Source organism: Hemitrygon akajei, unplaced genomic scaffold (assembly GCF_048418815.1).
Source record: "Hemitrygon akajei unplaced genomic scaffold, sHemAka1.3 Scf000035, whole genome shotgun sequence".
In the NCBI taxonomy this organism is placed as follows: domain Eukaryota; kingdom Metazoa; phylum Chordata; class Chondrichthyes; order Myliobatiformes; family Dasyatidae; genus Hemitrygon; species Hemitrygon akajei.
Window position 1 is genome coordinate 4,498,629 of NW_027331921.1, and position 24,086 is coordinate 4,522,714.

At 48.4% G+C, this 24,086-nt stretch overlaps 1 protein-coding gene across 1 annotated transcript in view; it reads left to right on the forward strand.

Annotated features, from left to right (window-relative positions):
• Positions 1-306: 306 nt before the first annotated feature.
• The window catches only part of LOC140720045 (uncharacterized), a 23,898-nt gene continuing 118 nt past the window's right edge, over positions 307-24,086 (forward strand). Inside the window, exons 1-8 of the mRNA XM_073034944.1 lie at positions 307-629; positions 1,377-1,448; positions 2,742-2,861; positions 4,710-4,826; positions 15,962-16,105; positions 18,453-18,595; positions 18,989-19,053; positions 24,054-24,086. The exon at positions 24,054-24,086 is cut by the window's right edge and continues 118 nt beyond it. Of these exons, the coding sequence (XP_072891045.1) occupies positions 563-629; positions 1,377-1,448; positions 2,742-2,861; positions 4,710-4,826; positions 15,962-16,105; positions 18,453-18,595; positions 18,989-19,053; positions 24,054-24,086 (761 nt within the window). The 5' untranslated portion in view covers positions 307-562. The remainder of the gene's footprint in view (positions 630-1,376; positions 1,449-2,741; positions 2,862-4,709; positions 4,827-15,961; positions 16,106-18,452; positions 18,596-18,988; positions 19,054-24,053) is intronic.

Sequence of the window (24,086 nt, forward strand, 5' to 3'; positions counted from 1 at the left end):
AGAGGAGGTAGAGATAAAAGACAGGGTAGAGGACGGGAGGAAGATGGGATAGAAAGTGAGAGAGAGAATGTTGGGAAGGAAAGTGCTGCCTTGTTCCATCCTGAACTCACTCTCTTACCTCCGTTCACCGACCCTCTCTCCCCAATCACTCTCCAACTCTCCGGCCTTCATTTCTCTAAGTCACACCCTCTCCGCTCACTTTTCCCCATCTCCATCACAACTTTCTCCCTATTCTCTCCACATGCAACTTCTCTCCATCCCTTCTCCCGAATCTGTCCATTGTCACCCACCTCTCTATCTTTACCCGACCCTGAATCCTCCCCGCTTTCTCCCCACTCTCATTACTCTTCGCTCAACCACTCTCATTTCTCACGACCACCCTCTGCAACACCCTCAATCTCTCTGCTCCCCGCACTTCCTCCCCCTGCTCTCGGTTCCTCAATTCACAGCTCTTCATCCGGCGTTGGTTGGTACCGGTCCAACCCACTTGCTAACACAGGCTTCCTCTGACAACGGTTGCTTCCCCTATCTGAGTTCAGAGACGCAGAGAATCCTCGGCAGGATGGACCGGAACGAGAGTCACATGAATGTGAAGTTGGGAAAAACGGACTCACGGTCTCCTTCCCGAGGTGAGTGCGGCAGAGAGACAGGAGACAGCTCTATTCTGCAGCTTATTCCCTGTGTGTGTGATCGGACGGGTGGAGGGAGTTCCACATTATGTCGGCCCGGGAGTGTATGATGAGTGAGTGTGGAGGGCACTTCACTCTGTGTCTGACTCTAAGAGTGTGTGAAGTGTGTGACGTGACAGTGTGGACGGAGTTTCACACAATGTCTGACCACAGGAGTGCGTGGTGGGATGGTGTGGAGGGAGCTTCACTCTGTGGCTTACCCCGGGAGTGTGTGATGGGACGGTGTGGAGGGAGATTCACTCTGTGTCTGACCCCGGGAGTCTGTGATGGGACGGTGTGGAGGGAGATTCACTCTGTGTCTGACCCCGGGAGTCTGTGATGGGACGGTGTGGAGGGAGATTCACTCTGTGTCTGACCTGGGAGTGTGTGATGGGACGGTGTGGAGGGAGATTCACTCTGTGTCTGATCCCGGGATTGTGTGATGGGACGGTGTGGAAGCTGATTCACTCTGTATCTGACCCCGGGAGTGTGTGATGGGACGGTGTGGAAGCTGATTCACTCTGTGTCTGACCCCGGGAGTGTGTGAAGGGACGGTGTGGAGGGAGATTCACACTGTTTCTGACCCCGGGAGTGTGTGATTGGACAGTGTGGAGGGAGATTCACTCTGTATCTGACCCCGGGAGTGTGTGATTGGACTGTGTGGAGGGAACTTCAGTCTGTCTCTGACCCTCCCTGTTCTGTCCCCAGCTGAACCTGATGTATCGTACGCGGAACTTAATTTCAAAACCCTCTCGGCGCCCCGGGTCCGGACAGATGGAGGTCAGTTTCATCTTTGTTAGTTTGACCCTGTTTAGCTGACGTGTCCAATCCTGTCGAGAGATCTCAGGGAAAACGTACAGTCACACTAATGATTACTTGTTTGAGCATAAGACGCGGAGGGAACGCGAGGGAGAGACGATGGGTGGGTGGACTTTGTGGGAGGGACGGTGGGGAGTGTGCCTTTAGGTGTGAGCGCCCAGGGAGGGACAGTATAGAGGGAGCGCCGTAGGATGTTTTGAGGAGGGTGTGCTGAAGGGTCGGTGAGGAGAGCTAGCATTGGGTGTGCCGTGTGGGGGAAGGGGCGCTGAGGAGCGAGTGTTAAGGGGAAGGGTGTGCGGAGATGAGTCAGCGCCGCGTCCGTGTGGTGAGGAGGGACGCAGTGGGAGAAACGTTGAGGAGGCGCTGTATAAATCCATAACCGCTCTCTCACTTTCCTTATCCCCACTCTCTTTCCCCTCTTTCCCCTTCTCTCCGCTCCCTCACCTTCTCACATACTCTCCGCTCTCCGTTTCTCCCCTCTTCTCTCCCCGTTTTCCCTACTCTCTCCCACTGTCCCCATCTCTTCGTCCTCTCTCATTGGCCCCCTCCCTCCCGTCCCTCCTCTATCACAGTCACTGTCTCTACCACTCTCTGTCTCCCTCGCGTCCTTTCCATCTCTGTCCGCTCCCTCTCATCCTTCCCCGTCCGCCCCTCCGGTCTTCCAACCTGGCTCTGTCCCTAAGTTTGCCCCTGAAATCCCCTCACGCCCTCTCCTCCTGACTATCCATGGGTCATGCCCTTTCTCCTACGCTGCCTCCCCTCGCTCTTCGCGTGCTCTCTCAAGTTTTCTTCTTCTCGCTTCTCTATCCCTCTCCCACTTTTCTTCTCCCCTCACACTCTCTTCTCAATACGCCTCTCTTTCGCCCTCTGTCACACCTCTCCCTGCCCTCTCACTGATCCCGACTCTCTCCCTTGCCCCTCCCACTCCGTTTCCGCCTCTCTCACACCGTTCTCCCTCCCCATTCGTTCTCTTACATCTTCCCGCGAAGCACCCCTGTCGCTACATCCCCCTTTCTGTCCATCACTCTCCTCTGCTGCCCCCGTGAGCCTCTCGACTCTGTACCACTCTCCCTGACCCTCTCGAATTCTCACCCTTTTTCTCTCCCTCACTTGCTTCTCTTTCTCTTCTCTCCCCCCTCTCCTCTCTCTTCCTGACACCCTTCCCCATTCCCTACCGCTCTCACTCTCTTGCTTATCTGCTCTCTCTCTCTCTCTCTCTCTCTCTCTCTCTCTCTCTCTCTCTCTGTCTCCCAGACGGTCTGAACTCCACCTACTCAGAGCTGAACTTTCGGAAAGTGGAACCCCGCATCGATCAGGATGAAGATCCTCCCATTGCCTCGGGACCCGGCGGGTTGTCAACCACTGCACAAGCAGGTCAGTGATGACGTCAGTTTGGAGGGATCACGTGTCATACTCGCAATTGTCCAAATTTCAAATGCATCTGCCTCAACCACTTCCTCTGTCTCCCATAGAGTTTCAGAGGGTCTGGGCAGAAGGCAATGGAGTGGGGATGACATAAATAATTAGATCAGCCATTGATTGAATAGCGGAGCGGTGTCGATAGCCCGTTCGCACTACTTCGGCTACTATATCTTATGAAACATAGAAAACCTACAGCGCAATACAAGTCTCTTAAAATACCCTGTCTTATCCGGCTTCATCACAGTTGCCAGCCGCCAATTCCCCGCACTGACCACTCTCTGAGTAAAAGACTTACCTCTAACATCTCATCTGTACTTACTCCCCAGCACCTTAAACCTGTGTCCTCTTGTGGCAACCATTTCAGCCCTGGGCGAAAAGCCTCTGATTATCCACACGATCAATGCCTCTCATCATCTGGTACACCTCTATCAGGTCACCTCTCATCATCCGTCGTTCCAAGGAGGAAAGGCCGAGTTCACTCAGCCTCTCAGAAGACATGCGGCCCAATCCAGGAAACATCCTTGTAAATCTCCTCAGCAACCTTTCCAAGGCTTCCACATTCTTCCTGTAGTGAGGCGACCAGAACTGAGCACAGAACTCCAAGTGGGGTCAGACCAGGGTCCTATATAGCTGCAACATTACCTCTGTGTTCCTAAATTCAATTTCCGATTGATGAAGGCCAATACACCATATGCCTTCTTAACCACAGAGTCAACCTGTGCAGCTGTTTTGAGCTTCCTATGCACTCTGACCCAAAGATCCCTCTGATTCTTCACACTGCCGAGAGTCTTACCATTAATACTATATTCTGCCATGATATTTGATCTACCAAAATGAACTACTTCACACTTCTTGGGTTGAACTCCATCTGCCGCTTCTCAGCCCTGTTTTGTATCCCATCAATATCCCGCTGCAACCTCTGACAACCCTCCACACTATCCACAACATCTCCAAACTATGTGTCATCAGCAAACATACTAACCCCTCCCTCCACTTCTTCATCCAGGCCATTTATAAAAATCACGAAGAACAAGGGTCACAGAACAGATCCCTGAGGTACTCCACTGAGGACCACCATGTACAATGTGATCCGTCTAAAATCACTCTTTGTCTTCAGTATGCCAGCGAGTTCTGGATCCACTAAGCAATATCCCATTGGATCCCATGCCTCCTTATTGTCTCAATTGGCCTTGCGTGGGGTACCTTATCAAAAGCCTTGCTGAAATCCATATACACTAGATCTACTGTTCTTCCTTCATCAAAGTGTTTAGCCGAATCCTCACAGAAAATTAATCAGGGACGTATGGCCCGACCTGCCCTTGACAAAGCCATGCAGACTACTCCGAAATATTTTATACCTCTCCAAACGTTCATAAGTCTTGCCTCTCAGGATCTTCTCCATCAACTTACCAACCACTGAGGTAAGACTCACTGGTCCATAATTCCCTGCGCTGTCTCTACTCACTTTGTGTAATAATGGAAGAACATTCGCAACCCTCAAATCCTCGGGAACATCTCCCGTCCCTATTGATGATGTAGAGATCATCGCCAGAGGCTCAGCAATCTCCTCCCTCGCCTCTCACAGTAGCCTCCTTTACATTTCGTCCATTCCAAGAGACTTATCCAACTTGAAGTTCTCCTAAAGCTCCAGCACATCCTCTTTCTGAATATCTACATCGTCAAGCTTTTCAGTCTGCAGCACTATGTTACTGAAGTGAAGTATTCATTAAGTAGTTCCTATGGATTTAAAAAAGTATATACTATATATCACGGTCTTATGGTTGTATGGTCTCTCCGCAGCGGAGCAAGAACAGGAGTCGAAAGTGAAGATCGGAAATAGACCGTACTGTCTGATCTGCCTACTCTGCCTAGTTACATCCGCCTTCATCGTGATAGTGGCCGGTCTCTCGATTCATGGTGAGTGGAACGGTCTCCGGTTGGAGTCAGAGCATAAATAGAGAGAGTGGAATATATTGTTATTGTAAAACACAACAGTGAATCCCCCCCCCCCCCTTACGGTAACACCGATTAAAAACAGCTCACCTTAGGGAAGTGGGATAAGGTCCTGAATTGTGAGTTTAGGGCAATAGGCAGAAGGCTGAAGCACAGGACCTTAAGGGTGGTGTTCTCTGGATTACTGCCTCTGTTGCGTGATAGTGATGGTAAGAAATGGAGGAGATGGCCGTTGAATATGTGGCTGTGGGGTTGGTGCAGGGGACAAGGTTTTAGATTTTTGGATCATTGGGATCCCTTTTGGTGAAGGTGGGAACTGTACAGATTAGATGGTTGCACCTGAACTCGAGGGGTTGCAATATCCTTGCTGGTAGGTTTGCTAGCATGATTCGTGAGGATTTAAACTAATTTGCAAGGGGGACGGGACCCAGAGCGATACAGCAGTGAAAGAAGTGCATGGAGTAAAGCCAGATCTAACATATAGAGAGACTTTGAGGAAAGTGAAGAAGAATAAAGGGTGTAAAGGTAGTAAGGAAGAAGGGCGAAAGTGCGTCTACTTCAATTCAAGAAGCATCAAGAACAAAGGTGATGAATTGAGAGCTTGGATACATACATGGAATTATGATGTAGTGGTTATTCCGGAGACTTGGCTGGCACCAGGGCAGGAATGGATTCTCAATATTTCTGGAAGGGGAGGAGGAGTGGCATGACTGGTCAGCTGCAGAAAGGGTGGGTAATGTAGCACTGTCCTCTTTTGTGTCAGTATGGGTGGAATTCTGGAACAGGAAGGGAGAAGCTGCTCTATTGGGAGTATTCAATATGCCCCCTGGTAGCAGTAGGGACAGCGAGGAGCAGATTGGAAGGCAGATTTTGGAAAGGTGCAAAATTAAGTGGGTTGTTATCATGGATGACTTTAACTTCTCTAATGTTGATTGGGAATTGATTAGTTTCAACGGTTTAGACGGGGCAGAGTTAGATAAGTGTGTCCAGAACGGATTCCTGTCACAGTGTGTTGAGAGGCCGACTGGGGGAATGCCTAGTAGATCTAGTATTACAAAACGAACTGGGTCAGGTCACAGATCTCACAATAGGGGAACATCTGGGGGACAGTAACCACCGCTCCCTGCTCTTCAGAATTATCATGGAAAAGGCAAGAATCAGAGAGGACAGGAAATATTTCAATTCGGGAAGGGAAAATATGAAGCTAGCAGACAAGAATTTGCGGGTGTGAATTGGGATAATAATTTTCAGGGAAATGAACTATGGACATAGAACCATAGAACCACAGAACATTGCGGCACAGAAACTGGTCTATTGTCCCTTTTTGGCTGTGCCTAAACATTTTTCTGGCCAGTCACACTGACCTGCACCTGGACCATATACCTCCATATCCCTCTCACCCATGTACCTGGCCGGGATATTCTTAAATGTTAAAAGTGAACTTTTCCCCCTTCACCCTTAACCCATGTCCTCTGTTTTTTTTTTTCCTTCCCTAGCCTCAGTGGAAAAAGCCCGCTTGCATTCACTCTATCTATACCCATTATAATTTTATATACCTCTATCAAATCTCCCCTCGTTCTTCTACGCTCCAGGGAATAAACTCCTAATCTAAACTATATAACCATAAAACAATTACAGCAAGGAAAAAGGCCAGCTCGGTCATTCTAGTCCGTGCCGAACGCTTACTCTCACCTAGAAACACCGACCTGCACTCATCCCATAACCTTCCATTTCTTTTCTGTCCATATACCTCTGTAATTTTACTTCAAATGACAATATCGAACCTGCCTCTACCACTTCTACTGGAAGCTCGTTACACACAGCTAAGACTCTCTGAGTAAAGAAGTTCCCCCTGGTGTTTCCCCTAAACTTTTACCACTTAAATCTCAACTGATGTCCTCTTGTTTCAATCTCCCCTACTCTCAATGGAAAAAGCCTATCCACGTCAACTCTACCTATCCGCCGCTTAATTTTAAATACCTCTATCAAGGCCCCACTCAACCTTCTACGCTCCAACGAACAAAGGTCTAACTTGGTCAACCATTCTCAGTAAGTTAGGTGCTGAAACCCAGGTAACATTCCAGTAAATTTTCTCTGTACTCTCTCTATTTTGTTGATATCTTTCCTATAATTTGGTGACCAAAACTGTACACAATACTCCTAATAAGGCCTTACAATGCCTTGTACATTTTTAACCATACATCTCAACACCTATACTCAATGCTCTGATTTATAAAGGACAGCATAACAACAGTTTTCTTTACCACCCTATCCACTTGAGATTCCATCCTCAAGGAACTATGCACCATTATTCCTAGATCACTCTGTTCTACTTCATTCTTCAATGGCCTACCATTTAACATGTTAGTCCTATTTTGATTAGTCCTACCAAAATGTAGCACCTCACACTTATCAACATTAAACTCCATCTGCCGTCGTTCAGCCCACTCTTCTAACTGGGCTAAACCCCTGTGCAAGCATTGAAAACCTACTTCATTATCCACGACGCCACATATCTTAGTATCATCTGCATACTTACTAATCCAATTTACCACCCCATCATCCACATCATTAATGTATATGACAAATAACATTAGACCCCGTACAGATCCCTGAGGCAAACCACTAGTCACCGGCCTCCAATCTGACAAACAGTTATCCACCACTACTCTCTGGCATCTCCCATCTAGCCACTGTTGAATCCATTTTACTACTTCAATGTTAATACCTAACGATTGAAACTTCCTTACTAACCTTCCGTGTGGAACCTTGTCAAATCTATTCAACCTTTCTTTGTAACTCAGTTTCTCAAGTCCTGGCAACATCCATGTAAACCTTCACAGCATTCTTACCTTATTAATATCGTTCCTGTAATTCGATGACCAAACCGCCACGCAATACTCCAAATTCGGCCTCACAAATGCCTTATAAAACCTCATCATAACGTTCCAATTCTTATACTCAATACTTTGATATATAAAGGCCAATGTACCAAGAGCTCTCTTTGCTACCCTATCTACCTGTGACGCCACATTTAGGGAATTTTCAATCTGTATTCCCAGATCCCTCTGTTCTACTGCACTCCTCAGTGCCCTACCATTTACCCTGCATGTTCTACCTTGGTTTGCCCTTCCAAAGTGCAATACCTCACTCTTGTCTTTATTAAACTCCATCTGCCGCTCTTCAGCCTATTTTACCAGCTGGTACAAATGCCTTTGCAAGCTTTGAAAATCTTCCTCACTGTCCACTACACCTCCAATCTTTTTATCATCAGCACATTTGCTGATCCAATTTACCACATTATCATCCAGCTCATTGATATAGATGACAAATAAAAATGGACCTAGCACTGATCCCTGTGGCACACCACTAGTCACAGGCACACAAGTAGTCACAGGACATATGGTCGATGTTTAGGGATCTCTTGCAGGATGTTAGGGATAAATTTGTCTCGATGAGGAAGATAAAGAATGGTAGGGTGAAGGAACAATGGTTAACAAGTGAGGTGGAAAATCTAGCAGGTGGAAGAAGGCAGCATACATGCTGTTTAGGAAGCAAGGAACGGATAGGTCTATTGAGGAATATAAGATAGCAAGAAAGGAGCTTAAGAGGGGGCTCAGGAGAGCCAGAAGCGGACATGAGAAGGCCTTGGCGAGTAGGGTAAGGCATTCCTCCGTTCTGTGAAGTATAAAAGGAAGACAGGAGTGAAGGAAGGACCGATTAGAGATAAAGGTGGGATAAAGTTGTGCCTGGAGACTGTGGAAGTTAGCGAGGTCTTCAATGAATACTTATCTTCAGCATTCACCAATGAGAGAGACCTTGATGACGGTGAGGACAATATGATGGACGTTGATGTTCTGGAGCATGTTGATTGCAGGGGAGATGAGGTGTTGGAGTTGTAAAATTCATTAGAACGCGTAAGTTCATGGGGCCTGATGGAATATTCCCCAGGCTGTTCCACGAGGTGAGGGTAAAGATTGCTGAGCCTCTGGTTAGGATCGTTATGTCCTCGTTGTCCACCGAAAAGGTGCCGCAGAATTGGGGGGAGGCGAAAGTTGTCTGCTTGTTCAAAAAAGGTAGTAGGGATTGTCCGGGTAAATATAGACCAGTGAGCCTTACGTCGGTGGCGGGAGAGCTGTTGGAAAATATTCTTAGACATATGATCGATGGGCATTTAGAGAATAATGGTCTGATCAGGGACCGTCAGCATGGCTTTATGAAAGACAGATCTTGTCTAACAAGCCTGATAGATTTATTTGAGGAGTTGACCGGGCTTATAGATGATGGTAGTGAAGTGGATATGATATACATGGATTTTAGTAAGGCATTTGACAAGGTACCACACGGTAGGCTTATTCAGAAAGTCAGAAGGCATGGGATCCAGGGAGGTTTGGCCAGGTGGATTCCGAATTGGCTTGCCTGCTGAAGGCAGAGGGTTGTGGCGGAAGGTGTACATGCAGACTGGAGGGTTGTGACCAGCGGTGTCCCACAAGGATCTCTTCTGGGACCTCTACTTCTCGTGATTTTTATCATCGACCTGGAAGTGTGAGTAGAACGGTGGGTTGGCAAGTTTGCAGACCACACAAAGGTTGTTGGTGTTGTAGATAGTGTAGAGGATTGTGGAAAATTGCAGAGAGACATTGATTGGATGCAGAAGTTGGCTGAGAAGTAGTAGTTGGTGTTCAAACCGGGGAAGTGTGAGATGGTACACTTTGTAAGGACAATCTCCAAGGCAATGTAAAAAGTAAATGGCAGGACACATGGTAGTGTGGAGGAGCAGAGGAATCTGGGTGTACATATACACCGATCCCAAAAAGTTGCCTCAAAGCTAGATAGGGGACTTAAGAAAGCTTATGGGGTGTTAGCTTTCAAAAGTTGAGGGATAGAGTTTAAAAGTTCTGAGAACATAGAACATAGAATAGTACAACACATTACAGGCCCTTCAGCCCAGAATGTCGTGCCGAACCTCAAACCCTGCCTCCCATATAACCCCTCACCTTAAATTTCTCCATATTACTGTCTGGTAGTCTTTTGAACTTCTCTCGTGTAAGTGCCTCCACCACTGACTCAGGCAGTGCATTCCACTCTGTGAGTGAAAAACCTTCCTCTAATATCCCTCCTGAAATTCCCTCCCCTTACCTTAAAGTCATGTCCTCTTGAACTGAGCAGTGGTGCCCTGGGGAAGATGCGCTGGCTGTCCACTCTGTCTATTCCTCTTAATATCTTGTACACCTCTATCATGTCTCCTCTCATCCTCCTTCTCTTCAAAGAGTAATTCCCTAGCTCCCTTAATCTCTGATCATAATCCATACTCTCTAAACCAGGCAGAATCCTGGTAAATCTCCTCTGTACCCTTTCCAGTGCTTCCACATCCTTCCTAGAGTGAGGTGACCGGAACTGGACACGGTACTCCAAGTGTGGCCTAAGGAGTGTTTTATATCCCTACTACCGTATCCCTACTACTTTTTATAAACAAGGGAACAACATTAGCCTCCCTCCAATCCTCTGGTACCATTCCCATGGTCAACGAGGACATAAAGGTCCTAGCCACGGGCTCGGCAATCTCTTCCCTCGCCTCGTCGAGCAGCCGGAGGAATATTCCGTCAGTCCGCGGGGACTTCTCCGTCCTAATACATTTTAACAACTCCAACACCTCTTCTCTCTTAATAAAAACATGCTCTAGAACATCAACCTCACTCGTATTATCCTCTCCATCATCGGTCCTATCTTCACTCTGTCACTCTTTTTTTGTTCACATAATTGAAGAATGCCTTGGTGTTTTCCTTTACCCTACTCGCCAAGGCCTTCTCATGCCCCCTTCTTGCTCTACTCAGCCCCTTCTTAAGCTCATTTCTTGCTACCCTATATTCCTCAATAGACACATCTGAACCTTGCTTCCTAAACCTCATGTATGCTGCCTTCTTCCACCTGTCTAGATTTTCCACTTCACTTGTCACCCATGGTTCCTTCACCCTACCATTCTTTATCTTCCTCACCGGGAGAAATTTATCCCTAACATCCTGCATGAGATCCGTAAACATCGACGACATGTCCACAATACATTTCCGTGCAAAAACATCATCACAGTTCACACTGGAAAGAACTAGCTTTAAAGCCTCATAATTTGCTCTTCACTAATTAAAAATGTTTCTGTCCTCTCTGATTCTATACTTTTCCATGATAATGCTAAAGGCCAGTGAGCGGTGATCAGTGTCCCCCAGATGCTCACCCACTGACAGATCTGTGACCTGACCCGGTTCATTACCTAATACTAGATATAGTATGGCATTCCCCCTAGTCGGTCTGTCAACATACTGTGACAAGAATCCATCCAGGGCACACTTAACAAACTCTGCCCCATCCAAGCCCTTGGAACTAATCAGGTGCCAATCAATATTAGGGAAGTTAAAGTCACCGATGATAACAACATTGTTATGTTTGCACCTTTCCAAAATCTTCCTCCCAATCTGCTCCTCGGTATTTCTGCTGCTACCAGGGGCCTATAAAATACCTCCAGTAGAGTAACTGCTCCCTTCCTGTTCCTGACTTTTACCCAGACTGACTCAAAGGAGGATCCTGCTACATAACCCACCCTTTCTGCAGCTCTAACAGCCCTGACCACTCATGCCACCCCTCCTCCCCTTTTATCCCCCTCTATCCCTTTTAAAGTACTAAGTTCCAGGAATATTGTGAATCCATTCCTGCCCTGGTGCCAGCCACGTCTCTGTCATGGTCACTACATCATAATTCCATGTATGTATTCAAGCTCTCAGTTCATCTCCTTTCTTCCTGATGATTCCTGCATTGAAGTAGACGCACTTTCGCCCTTCTTTCTTACTACCTTTACACCCTTTAATCTGCTTCTCTTTCCTCAATACCTCTCTATTTGTTAGATCTGGCTTTACTCCATGCACTTCTTTCGCTGCTCTGTTGCTCCGGGTCCCATTCCCCTTGCAAATTGGTTTAAACCCTCCCGAACCATGGTAGCAAACCTACCTGCAAGGATATTGTTCCCCGCCGAGTTCAGGTTCAACCCATACAATCTGTAAACGTTCTACCTTCCCCAGAATAGATCCCAATGATTCAAAAATCTAAAATCCTACTCCCTGCACCAATGCATCGACGCATTCAACTGCCATCTCCTCCAATTCTTACCATCTCTATCACGTAGCACTGGCAACAATCCCGAGAATGCCACCCTTGAGGTCCTGTTCTTCAGCCTTCTGCCTAGTTTCCGAAACTCACACTTCAGGACCTCATCCCTCTTCCTGCCAATGTCGTTGTTACCAACATGTATCACGACTTCTGGTTGTTTTCCCTCTCGTACCAGAATGTCATGCAGCCGGTCAGAGACATCCCGGACCCTGGAACCCGGGAGGCAACAAACCTTGCGGGTGTCCTTCTCACGTCCACAAAATCTCCTGTCTCCTCCCCTGACTATAGATTCTCCAATGACGACAGCTCTCCTCTTCTCCGTCCCATCTTTCTGCACCACAGGGTCAGACTCAGTGCCAGAGGCCCTGCCAATGTGGCTCACACCTGGTCGGTCTTCCTCACCAACAGCATCCAGGACGGTAAACTTATTATTAAGGGGAATGGCTACAGGGGTGCTCTGCACTACCTGTCTACTCTCCTTCACTTTCCTCCCTCAGACTGTCACCCACCGACCTGCTTCCTGCAGCCTAGGTGTGACTACCTCCCTGTAGCTCTCATCTATGACTGCCTAATTTTCTCTTATGAGTCGAACGTCATCCAGCTGCTGCTCCAGATTCCTCACACGGTCTTCCAGATCGGCCAGCAGCAAGCACTTCTGGTAGATGTGACTCTGCAGGAGAGGGGAGATCCTCCAAGACTGCCACATCTCATAGGAGAGGTACATCACTGTCTCAGGAGGCATTGCTAAGACTAACTGGGAACAAGCTCGTCCACCGCCTCTTCTCGCCGAAGTCTCTCAGGTCAAGCCTCAAATCTTGACTCCTTCACTGGCCCACTCACTCACTGGCCACTTTCCACAAGAAAGTGAGGTAATGGTGTAGCTCTATGAAACTCAAGTTAGGCCACACTTGGAGTACTGTGCCCAGTTCTGGTCGCCTCACTATAGGAAGTATGTGGAAGCATTGGAAAGTGTACAGAGGAGATTTACCAGGATGCTGCCTGGTTTAGAGAGTCAGAATTATGATCAGAGATTAAGGGAGCTAGGGCTTTACTCTTTGGAGAGAAGGAGGATGAAAAGAGATATGTAGGGGTTTACAAGATATTAAGAGAAATAGACAGGGTGGACAGCTAGCGCCTCTTTGCCAAGGCCGCACTGCTCAATATAACAGGACCTGGCTTTAACGTAAGAGGTAGGAAGTTGAAGGGAGATATTAGAGGAAGATTTTTTTAAAAAAAATATTTATTCAGAGAGTGGTTCGTGCGTGGAATGCACTGCCTCAGTCGGTAGTGGAGGCAAATTCATCAGTGAAATTTAAGAGGCTGCTGGACAGGTATGTGGGGCAGGGTTTACGGGTCGGCTTAACATTGTGGGCCGAAATGCCTGTACTGTGCTGTACAATTCTATGCTCTATCATCTATAACACAGACACACCACTAACCGTAATAAAAACACGGCCTTGACCGTAACACAATCAGGACTCATGCTGACTCCGACACGCCATTCACCATAACATCAACAAACCTCTTACCGTATTACGATCACGACCTTCAACGAGACACAGATACACTCCTAACCGCGACACAGACACGACCATTGCTGTGACACGCACATGACTGTCACCCTGACCGCAGGGTACCCTTCAGTAACAACGAAATGCCCCTGACCGTGTCACTGATAAATTGCTCAAGCGACACCGAAACACACCTCATAGTGACACCTCACCCTGACACAGGCAAACCCCTTAACGTGTTACCGACAGCTAAATTCACAATAACACCGACACGCTCATCACCGTGACACCGAGGTACCGTACACCGTGACACCTTCACGCTCGTCAGCGTGATCCGCTCCGCACCGCATCGTGAAAAAGACTCAGAAGTCACTTTAACACGCCTTAGCGAGACAGTATCGCTCCTCAACATAAAAACCGATGCACCGCTCGCTAAGGCAATTACCCTCACCTCACCCTGACACAGGCAAACCCCTTAACGTGATACCGACACCTAAATTCACAATGACACCGCCATTCTACTCTCTGTGACACCGACACACACCTCAGCTTGACCGTCTCAGACCCATCGTGGCCATGACACGTCTATCACCGTGACACTGACATACCCCGCTCTGTGAGACCAGCACACCCCACACCATGACACAGATACTCTACCGACGGTGACACCACAAGGCCCTTCACACTGACATTTTCCTCGTCTTGACATGGAGATACACTTCATTGTGATCCGGCACACCTCTCGCCGGGGCACAGAATCTCCTCACAGTTTCCTCACACGTCCCTCACAGCAAATCGGACATGTCCAGCATGATACTGACGCAGACCCCCATTGTAACATCAACATCTTCACCGGGGCATTGATATACACCCTAGTGTGACACAGACACGCCCCTCACAGCAACTCGGACATGTCCAGCATGATACTGACGCAGACCCCCATTGTAACATCAACATCTTCACCGGGACATTGATATACACCATAGTGTGACACAGACACGTCCCTCACAGCAAATCGGACATGTCCAGCATGATACTGACGCAGACCCCAATTGTAACATCAACAACATCTTCATCGGGACATTGATATACACCATAGTGTGACACAGACACGTCCCTCACAGCAAATCGGACATGTCCAGCATGATACTGACGCAGACCCCCATTGTAACATCAACAAAATCTTCATCGGGACATTGATATACACCATACTGTGACACAGACACGTCCCTCACAGCAAATCGGACATGTCCAGCATGATACTGACGCAGACCCCCATTGTAACATCAACAAAATCTTCATCGGGACATTGATATACACCATACTGTGACACAGACACGCCCCTCACAGCAAATCGGACATGCCCAGCATGATACTGACGCAGACCCGCATTGTAACATCAAAAACTTCTTCATCGGGACATTGATATACACCCTAGCGTGACACAGACACGCCCCTCACAGCAAAACGGTCATGTCCAGCATGATACTGACGCAGACCCCCATTGAAACATCAACATCTTCACCGGGACATTGATATACACCCTAGTGTGACACAGACACGCCCGGTGGCGCCGACGACTCTCACTGTGCCACCAGCACCTCCTGCGCTGTGACACCCTTCACCGTGAGACTGACACAACAAAATAATAATGGTGCATAGTTCCCTGAAGGTGGAATCTCACGTGGATAGGGTGGTAAAGAAAGCTGTTGGTATACTGGCCTTTATAAATCAGAGCATTGAATATAGGAGTTGGGATGTGATGTTAAAATTGTACAAGGCATTGGTGAGGCCAAATTTGGAGTATTGTGTATATGTCTGGTCACCGAATTATAGGAAAGATAACAACAAAATAGAAAGACTACAGAGGAGATTTACTAGAATGTTTCCTGGGTTTCAGCACCTAAGTTACAGGGAAAGGCTAAACAAGTTAGGTCTATATCCTTTGGAGCGTAGAAGGTTGAGGGGAGACTTGATAGAGGTATTTAAATTTATGAGGGGGATACATAGAGTTGACATGAATAGCCTTTTTCCATTGAGAGTAGGGTATATTCAAACAAGAGGACATGAGTTGAGAGTTCAGGGGCAAATGTGTAAGGGTAACACGAGGGAGAACTTCTTTACTCAGAGAGTGGTAGCTGTGTGTAACGAGCTTCCAGTAGAAGTGGTAGAGGCAGGTTCGGTATTGTCATTTTAAGTAAAATTGGATAAGTATATGGACAGGAAAGGAGTGGAGGGTTATGGGCTGAGTGTGGGTCAGTGGGACTAGGTGAGAGTAAGCGTTCGGCACAGACCAGAAGGTTCGAGATAGCCTGTTTCCATGCTGTAATTGTTAAATTGTCACATGGTTATGATCTCCGTGACCCGTTCGGTCGCGAGACGCTGACTCACGTGTCACTGCAAACGCTAAACATCCTTCACCATCTCTCTCAGTATCACAGATTCGTCAGTCTAAGGAAACCTGCCACCGAAACTACAATGAGTTAAACTCAACCCTTCAATCCAAGCTTTCTGCGCTCAACTCTAATCTGTTCGATCTCCGTCACCAGATCTGTGAATTGTTGACCAGAAGCAGAGGTGAGTCATCATCCCGCTCTTTCACCCGCTCCTCATCACAGGGCAGGCATGGAGAGAGGAAGTGTCTCTCTGTGCTTGATATCGGGAGTGTGTGAAGAGAAGGTATGGAGCGTGATTCACTCTGTGTTTGACCCGGTGAGTATGTGATGGAGCTGCGTAGAGGAAATTTCACTCTGTCACTGAAATCCAGGAGAGTGTGATGGGACGTTGTGGAGGTGGATTCACTCTGTGTCTGACCACTGGATTGTGAGACGTAAAATTACAGGTTCACTGTATGTCCCACTCTTGGAATGTCTGATGGGACAGTATGGACCCAATTTCACTCTGTGACTAAAGGCGGGATTGTGTGATGGGACAGTGCCCAGAGAGATTCACCCCATGTCTGACCCCTGAAGTGCGTTATTGCACCGTGGAGAGAGCGTTTCACTCTGAATCCGGGAGTATCTGATGGGATCGTGGAGACAGCTTTAAGTCTGTGTCTCAATACGGGAGTGAGTGAAGGACGTTACAGAGGGGGATTCACTCTGTGTCTGACTCCCGGAGTGTGTAATGGTATCGTACAGAGAGAGCGTTTGTGTTTGATTCCAGGACTGTGTGATGGGACTGCGCAGAGGGACGTTTATTCTATGTGATACCGGATTCTGTGATTGGATATTGTGTAGGGAGTTTGACCCCGTGAGTTTGCCATGGGAGGGTGTGGGCGGAGCTTCGCTTTGTGTGAGAACACAGGTGGGTGTGATGGAACGGTTCAGAGAGAGCCTCACTCTGTGACCCGCCAGGAAATGTGCGATGGGACGTAAGGATGGAGATTCACACAGTGTTAGACTCGGGGGTGTGAGATGACACTCTGTGTCTGAAATTTGCTATGTGGTGCGTTGAGAAGCAGCCGATGGAGAATCACTCTCACTCCGATATTCGTCGTGTGCGCTGAGGGAGTTTCTTTCTGTGTCTGACCGCTGAAGAGTGTGATGGGACCGTGGAGAGAAAGATTCACACTATGTCTGATCAAGCTGTGTGTGATTGGACTTTGTAGATGATCTAAATTCTGTTCTCTGATCCAGGCAGTGTGTGAGAGGCGGTGTTGAGGGAGCTTTACTCCGTGGTTGACCCCGGGAGTGTGTGATGAGACGATGTGGAAGGAATAACACTCAGAATCCAATGTAGGCGGAAGCTTCACTCCACGTCTGAACTCGGGCGTTTATAAAAGGCAGCAGTGTGCACGGAGCTTCACTCCACGTCTGACCCCGGGCGTTTATAAAAGGCAGTGTGCACGGAGCATCACTCCACGTCTGACGCCGGGCGTTTATAAAAGGCAGTGTGCACGGAGCTTCACTCCACGTCTGACCCCGGGCGTTTATAAAAGGCAGTGTGCTCGGAGCTTCACTCCACGTCTGAACCCGGGCGTTTATAAAAGGCAGTGTGCACGGAGCTTCACTCCACGTCTGACCCCGGGCGTTTATAAAAGGCGGTGTGCATGGAGCTTCACTCCACGTCTGACGCCTGGAGTGTGTGATGGGTCTGTGGAGAGAGAGATTCAATCTGCGTCTGGCCGTGTTAGTGTGTGATCGGACGGTGCAGTGATCTTAAATCTGTGTATCACCCCGTGTATGTATGATTGGACGCTGTGTTTGACACAGTGCGCATGTGATGAGAAACTATAGCGGGAAGCGTGGTGGGTGAGAAATTTTAGGGGTGGGGTCATGCGTGTGTCTCACACAGGGAACGCTGACGCATGCCTGGAGAGGCGACATGATAGAGGTATACAAGATATTAAGTGGAATAGATAGAGTGGATAGCCAGCTCCTCTTCCCCAACACAACACCACTGCTCAACACAAGAGGACTGGTCTTTAAGGTAAGGGGTGGGAAATTGAAGGGGGATATTAGAGGAAGGTTTTTCACTCAGAGAGTGCTTGGTGCGTGGAATGCACTTCCTGATTCTGTAGTGGAGGCAGATACACTCATGAAATTTAAGAGACTGCTAGACAGGTACATGGAGGAAATTATAGTGGTTGGGCGTTATATGGGAGGCAGGGTTTAAGTGTCGGCATAACATTGTGGGCCTCAGGGCCTGTACTGTGCTGTATTATTCTATGTTCTATTCAATCTGTGTCTTGACCCCAGGAGTGTGTGATGGATGGTGTGGAGGGAACTTCAATGTGTCTGATCCTTGTTAATTTACGATGGGACGTTGCGGAGGGATATTCGCTCTGTGCCTGACCTCAGGTGTGCGTAATGTGACCGCGTGGAGGCAGTTTCACTCTGTGTGTCACCCCCAGTGTGTGTGATTTGGAAGTGTGAAGGGAGATTCACTCTTTGTGTCACTGTTCCTTGTCCCTGATTTTCAGAGCAATCGTGTTCCAAGGACTGGGTCTCAAATAAAGACCGGTGTTATTACGTATCCACTTCTGAAACATCTTTCCCCGGAGCGAAGCAAGAATGTTCAAACCGTGATTCAAGGCTGCTGGAAATCAATTCAAGTGATGAAGCGGTATGTGTCAGAGCACGAGAAAATCCCACAGTAACATAGGAATCATCACACACACCCCGTGGTCAGACAGAGAGTGAATCTCCCTCCCCACCGTCCCATCACACACTCCCGGGGTGAGACACATAGTGAATCACCCTCCACACCGTCCCATCACACACACCCGGGGTGAGACACAGAGTGAATCTCCCACCACGTCACCCCATCACACACTCCCGGGGTCAGACTCAGAGTGAATCTTCCTTCACACCATCCCATCACACAATCCCGCGGTCAGACACAGAGTGCATCTCCCTGCACACCGTCCCATCACAGATTCCTGTTATAATCAATAGAGAGAAGGCACGTAGATAGTTGTCAATTCTTGGCATTAATCAAGTAAATTTAACTTCGCAGCACTTTGTATCTCACAATCTTCTGGACAACAACCTTGTTTACTGGACTGAAAAATGCGAAAACGGGTGAGATTATCACTAATCTGTGGGGTGAAGATTGGTTATTGACATAGTCCTGACGGGGGAAAATGGTATTCCTTTACGGACTGAAGTAGTTTTGACGTAAAAGGGAGGGGCATTGTGATTTGTTTGTAGACTGTACGTGGGTAGGGAGTAGGGTGATTCAATGGGAGCATTTTGGGGCCGACACGTGTCTGTTGGGGAAGGACAGGGCAGTGGGAATATTTCGGAAACTGCCAGGGGGCAGTGGGGAGAGATCACTGACAGAGATTATTTTGGTTCTGACGCATGTGGGTGAGGAGAGCGGGTACAGTGGGATCATTTTGGAGATAGTCGCCGGGCTATGAGGAGAGGGAGCAACAGCGGGATTGGTTTGGTGAATGACATGGATCTGAGGGGCGAGTAGGACAACTGGATTAGTTTGGAGACCGATACAGGGCGGTGGCACACAGTGGGTTAACGGGATTAGTTTGCGAATAGAGGCAAGGATGTGTGAGAGAGGGTGCCACTGGTATAAGTCTGCAGGCGGACCAGAGGCGATGGGGAGAGCGCGGTGTAGTGGGGTATGTCGGGAGACAGACACGAAGCTCTGGGTAGAGGAAGGGGCAACGAGATGAACCTGGAACCACACAGGGCTGAGGGAAGAATGTGGAACAGTGGGATTCATTTCGGGTCTACATAGGTCTGTGGGGAGACGGTGGGACAGTGGGGTTTGTTCGGGGACTGAAACAGATCAGAGGGCGGAGGGTGGGCCTGTTCGATTCGTATGGGGACTGAAAGGGGACTGTGGCGGAGAAGCGGTCTGGTGGGATTAGATTGGGGTATAGAGGGCCGTGGGGAGATATTGGGTCAGTGCGATTAGTTTGGGGACTGACACAGGATTGTGGGGAGACATTGGGACCGTGGTGTCTGCCTGGGTACTGACACGGGGCCGTGGGGAGAGAGTGTTTGAGTGGGATGAGTTTGGGGACTGAAAGGGGTCTGTGGCGGGGAAGCGGTTTGGTGGGATTAGATTGGGGGATACGGGGCTGTGAGGAAATATTGGGTTAGTACTATTAGTTAGGGAACTGACACAGGGTTATGGGGAGACATTGGGACCGTGGTGTCTGCCTGGGTACTGACACGGGGCCGTGGGGGGAGAGTGGTTCAATGGGATGAACTTGGGGACTCACACAGGCAATTAGGAGAGATCGAATTCATGAGATTATCTTGGGGACCGACTCCGCTCGGTCCTCTACTGAAGCTATTTTTTCTCTTTTGAATTTGTCTAACCCTCCTGGATAGGAATGTGGGCTGGAGTGTCGTGTACAAGGGGTCCTCTGGAACGTCCGTCTGCAGTCAATGCCGAAGCAGTGACCCTTGTGATGGTGATCGGAATTTCATCTGCGAGAAGTCGGCACCTTTGTTCCCGGATATTCCTGAAAAGATCCAGGGTCTCTGTCAACAGCCAGTGGAGTCGACATGAATCAAGTGACTACACCCAATTTTACTTCCTTCTCTCCCCTTCACTCTCACTCCTAAATACTGTCAAATTCCCTCCTCACCCTCTCTGCCCCTCCCTCCTACTTCATCTGCTTCTCTTGTCGCCATCATATTCTCCCCACCAGACACCGAGAAACCCCTCTCGCCGTCGAACCTCTTCGTTCTGGCCATTCCCCCCGTCCCGCTCTTCCTAGTTCCCTCTACCTTTCTCTCTACCCCTCAGCACCCCTTATTACCTCGAACTTTCTCCGCCCGCTCTTTCTCTGCTCCCACTGCCCACATCTCACCTCTTCCCTCTCTCAGGCACTCTGTACCTCCCCTCCCCTTTCTCCCTAAACCCTCCGTCTCTCTGATCTTTCTCTCACTTTCTCCTTTCCACTCACTTTCTCCTTTCCACTCTCTCTCACATCAATCCTAGCGGTCTGGTTCACGACAACCCAACCCTGGTTGACAATCTGCCCGCATTCCCACTGTCTGTGCCCCTCTCGGGTTTATGGAACTCTGTAACGTTATAACTACGCTCCAGGGAATAAAGATCCAACATTTCCTCTTACCCACCCTAACTCAGCCCTCCGAGTTTCGGCAATGTCCCCGTAGAACTCCCTGTACAATATATCCAGTTCACTGACATTTTTTCCTAAATCAGGGCGGCCTCACCGACGTCTTGTACCACGGCAACGTGAGAGTGGAGGACGGAGGGGGTTTAGCTCTCCTATTGACTTGGGTTGTGTGTGATGCGATTGTGCGGGTTTTGTGCTGGGGAGTTGCAGCTGAACGAAACAATATCTGAACCGTGAGTGTGTGAAGGGATGGGGGACAGGGAATTCACTCAGTGTCTGTACCAAAAAGGAGGTGATGGGACAGTGTCGAGTAAGAATCACGTGTTTGACCGCGGGGGTCTGCCATGGGACGGTGTAGAGGGAGCTTAACTCTGTGTCTAACCCCCAGAGTGTATGATGGGACAGTGTGGAGGGAGACTCAGTCAGTGTCTGACCCCGGGAGTGTGTGATGGGACGGTGGGAAAGGGAGATTCATTCAATGCTGACTCCGGAAATGCGTTATACGACTGTGAGTGGCAGCTTTACTCCTTTTCCGAAACGTTGGGACAGCGCGGAGGGAGCTTCAGTCCTTGTCTGATTCCGAACTAGTGTGATGTAATGTTGGTGAGGGAGCTTCACTCAGTCTCTGCCTCCGGGTGTGTATGATGGGATGGTATGGAGGAGTCTCGCTCAGGGTCTGACTGAACGTGTCAGAGACTCATATATATTTCCCCTTGGGACAGCCTCCAATCAGAGTTCGGGAGCGAGGAAATGTGTGCATTATAAACCAGTGCCTCACGTTTGTTTGAACAACAACCAATCAGCAAGGCGGGTTCATCAGCAAGAGAAAATAAAGATAGAAACATAGGAACATAGAAAACCTACAGCACAATGCAGGCCCTTCGGCCCACAAGGCCCGACCTTTAAAAAAAATTACTAGGCTTAACTATAGCCCTCTATTTACTAAGCTCAATGCACCTATCCAAAAGTCTCTTAAAAGACCCTATCGTATTCGCCTCCACCAGCGTTGCTGGCAGCCCATTCCACGCACATACCACTCTCTGAGTAAAAGACTTACCCCTGACATCTCCTCTGTACCTACTCCCCAGAACTTTGAACCCGTGTACTCTTGTGGCAACCATTTCAGCGCCGGGAAAAAGCCTCTGACTATCCACACAATCAATGCCTCTCATCATCTTGTCGTTATACGATGACTCTCTGTCAGGTCATATTGGGAGGAAAATAGACCGAATGTTCAGTTCGCAGGAAACTGGGTGACGGTCCGGAGATTCAAAGGGGTTAAACATCCAGGTCTGGTACAGCGTTCGCCTGTGGCCAAGCGGCTCAATATCATGTATACAAGTTAGTATGCCTCTGGGCGAGAGAGACAAGTTAAAATGGCCAAGTGGAGATATATTTCACAGGTCAGGACGACACATGAACATCCATGAATACAGCCAAAGGTGACAGCGTTACTCCAGAAACAAGGTGCAAAACACATTGTCAGCATTCAAACAGGGAACAAAGCACAAATATTATGGATAAAATAGAAAAAAATACCAACGCAGCCTGAGGCCCTGGGTCAACTGATTACCACTGATATCTGAAGTTGACCACAACAGAGCCTGTCTTCTGCCGAGCGAACACTGGGGGGCAGCACAGACTCCTGCCTGGAGGCCACGCCAAACCGGCCTGCCGTGCGCAGCTCCTTCACTTCCTCTGCCAGCGACCGGCTCTCGAAGTTCAGACATCAGCTTGAGTTGAAATAATATCTCAGCGGGAATGTTTGCCATAAAAGATGGGTGGGTTGGGCATTAAACTAGAGATGCAGGTGGATGAAAACCGTAATGCCATCACAGATAGAAGAAAGCTTGTTGGAACAGATGTCGTTACGGCCTCAGACGAAGTCAGGAAGCAAAAAGTTGAGCCTGTTGGGACTCACGTTCTGAGCTGCCTACGTTTCAATGCAGAAAGTATTGTACGAAAGGCAGATGAGCTCAGGGCAGTGGCCAACGTCTGGAAGTATGAGATTGTAGCCAGTAGTGAGACTTGGTTGCAGGAGAGACAGGACCGTTAGCTTAATATTCCGGTTTTCGGCTGTTTTAGTCGCGCTAATGAGCAAATAAGTCAAAGGTGAGGGGCAGCTTTACAGTCAAGGAAAATGTCACGGCGGTGCTTAGTCAGAACAGACTGGGGAACCCGTCCCGATGAGGTTTTTTGGGAAGAACTGAGGAATAAGAAAGGTATGAACTCGATCATGGGGCGATATTTTCAATTACCCGGGGATTCAGAGGAACAAATCTGTAGAGAAACATTAGGTTGTGAAATTGGGTAATTTTAACAGGTATTAACTGTGAGCCCCGTTCCGTGAAAGGACCAGTGGAGTAGTTTCTCAAGTGTTTTCAAGAAAGTTTCCTTAATCGTAGGAAGATAATTCCAAACAGAGAGTGCAATACTGGATCTCCTCCTACGGAATGGAACAAGGCAGGTGACAAAAGTTTGTGCAGGTGACCATTTTGCATCTCGTGATGATATTGCCATTAGATTCAAGGTGATTATGGAAAAGGGTATTTATGACATCGGGTATAGTTCTAAATTGAATGAAGGCTGACTTCTCTGGCGGCAGGAATGATCTGGCAAGTGTGGATTCGGCCAGGCTGTTTTCTGGCAAAGATGAACCTGCTAAGTTGGAGCCCAAGCGCTGTTTCATAAGAATACTGGGAGGTGTCGGATCACAACCAACAGCGCTGGAAATGGATTTCCTACGGTTGAGCACTGAGTGCTCAGCACGAGCGCTTGAATTACACACTTTCCAGGAAGGAATGTGACTGGCAGAAACTGTCAGTCCGAGTCTTAATGTGAAAGTGACAGGGAAGCGCACTCCAAATGAAGCCTCAGCAGAGAGTTAAAATTAAATCCTTGCCCGGGAAATGAATGCGAACCTTTTATTTGCCTTCCTCACCACCGAGTCCTTGAACAATCCAGCCTGTTGGTGGCAAGGGTTTTCAGTGCCCTACC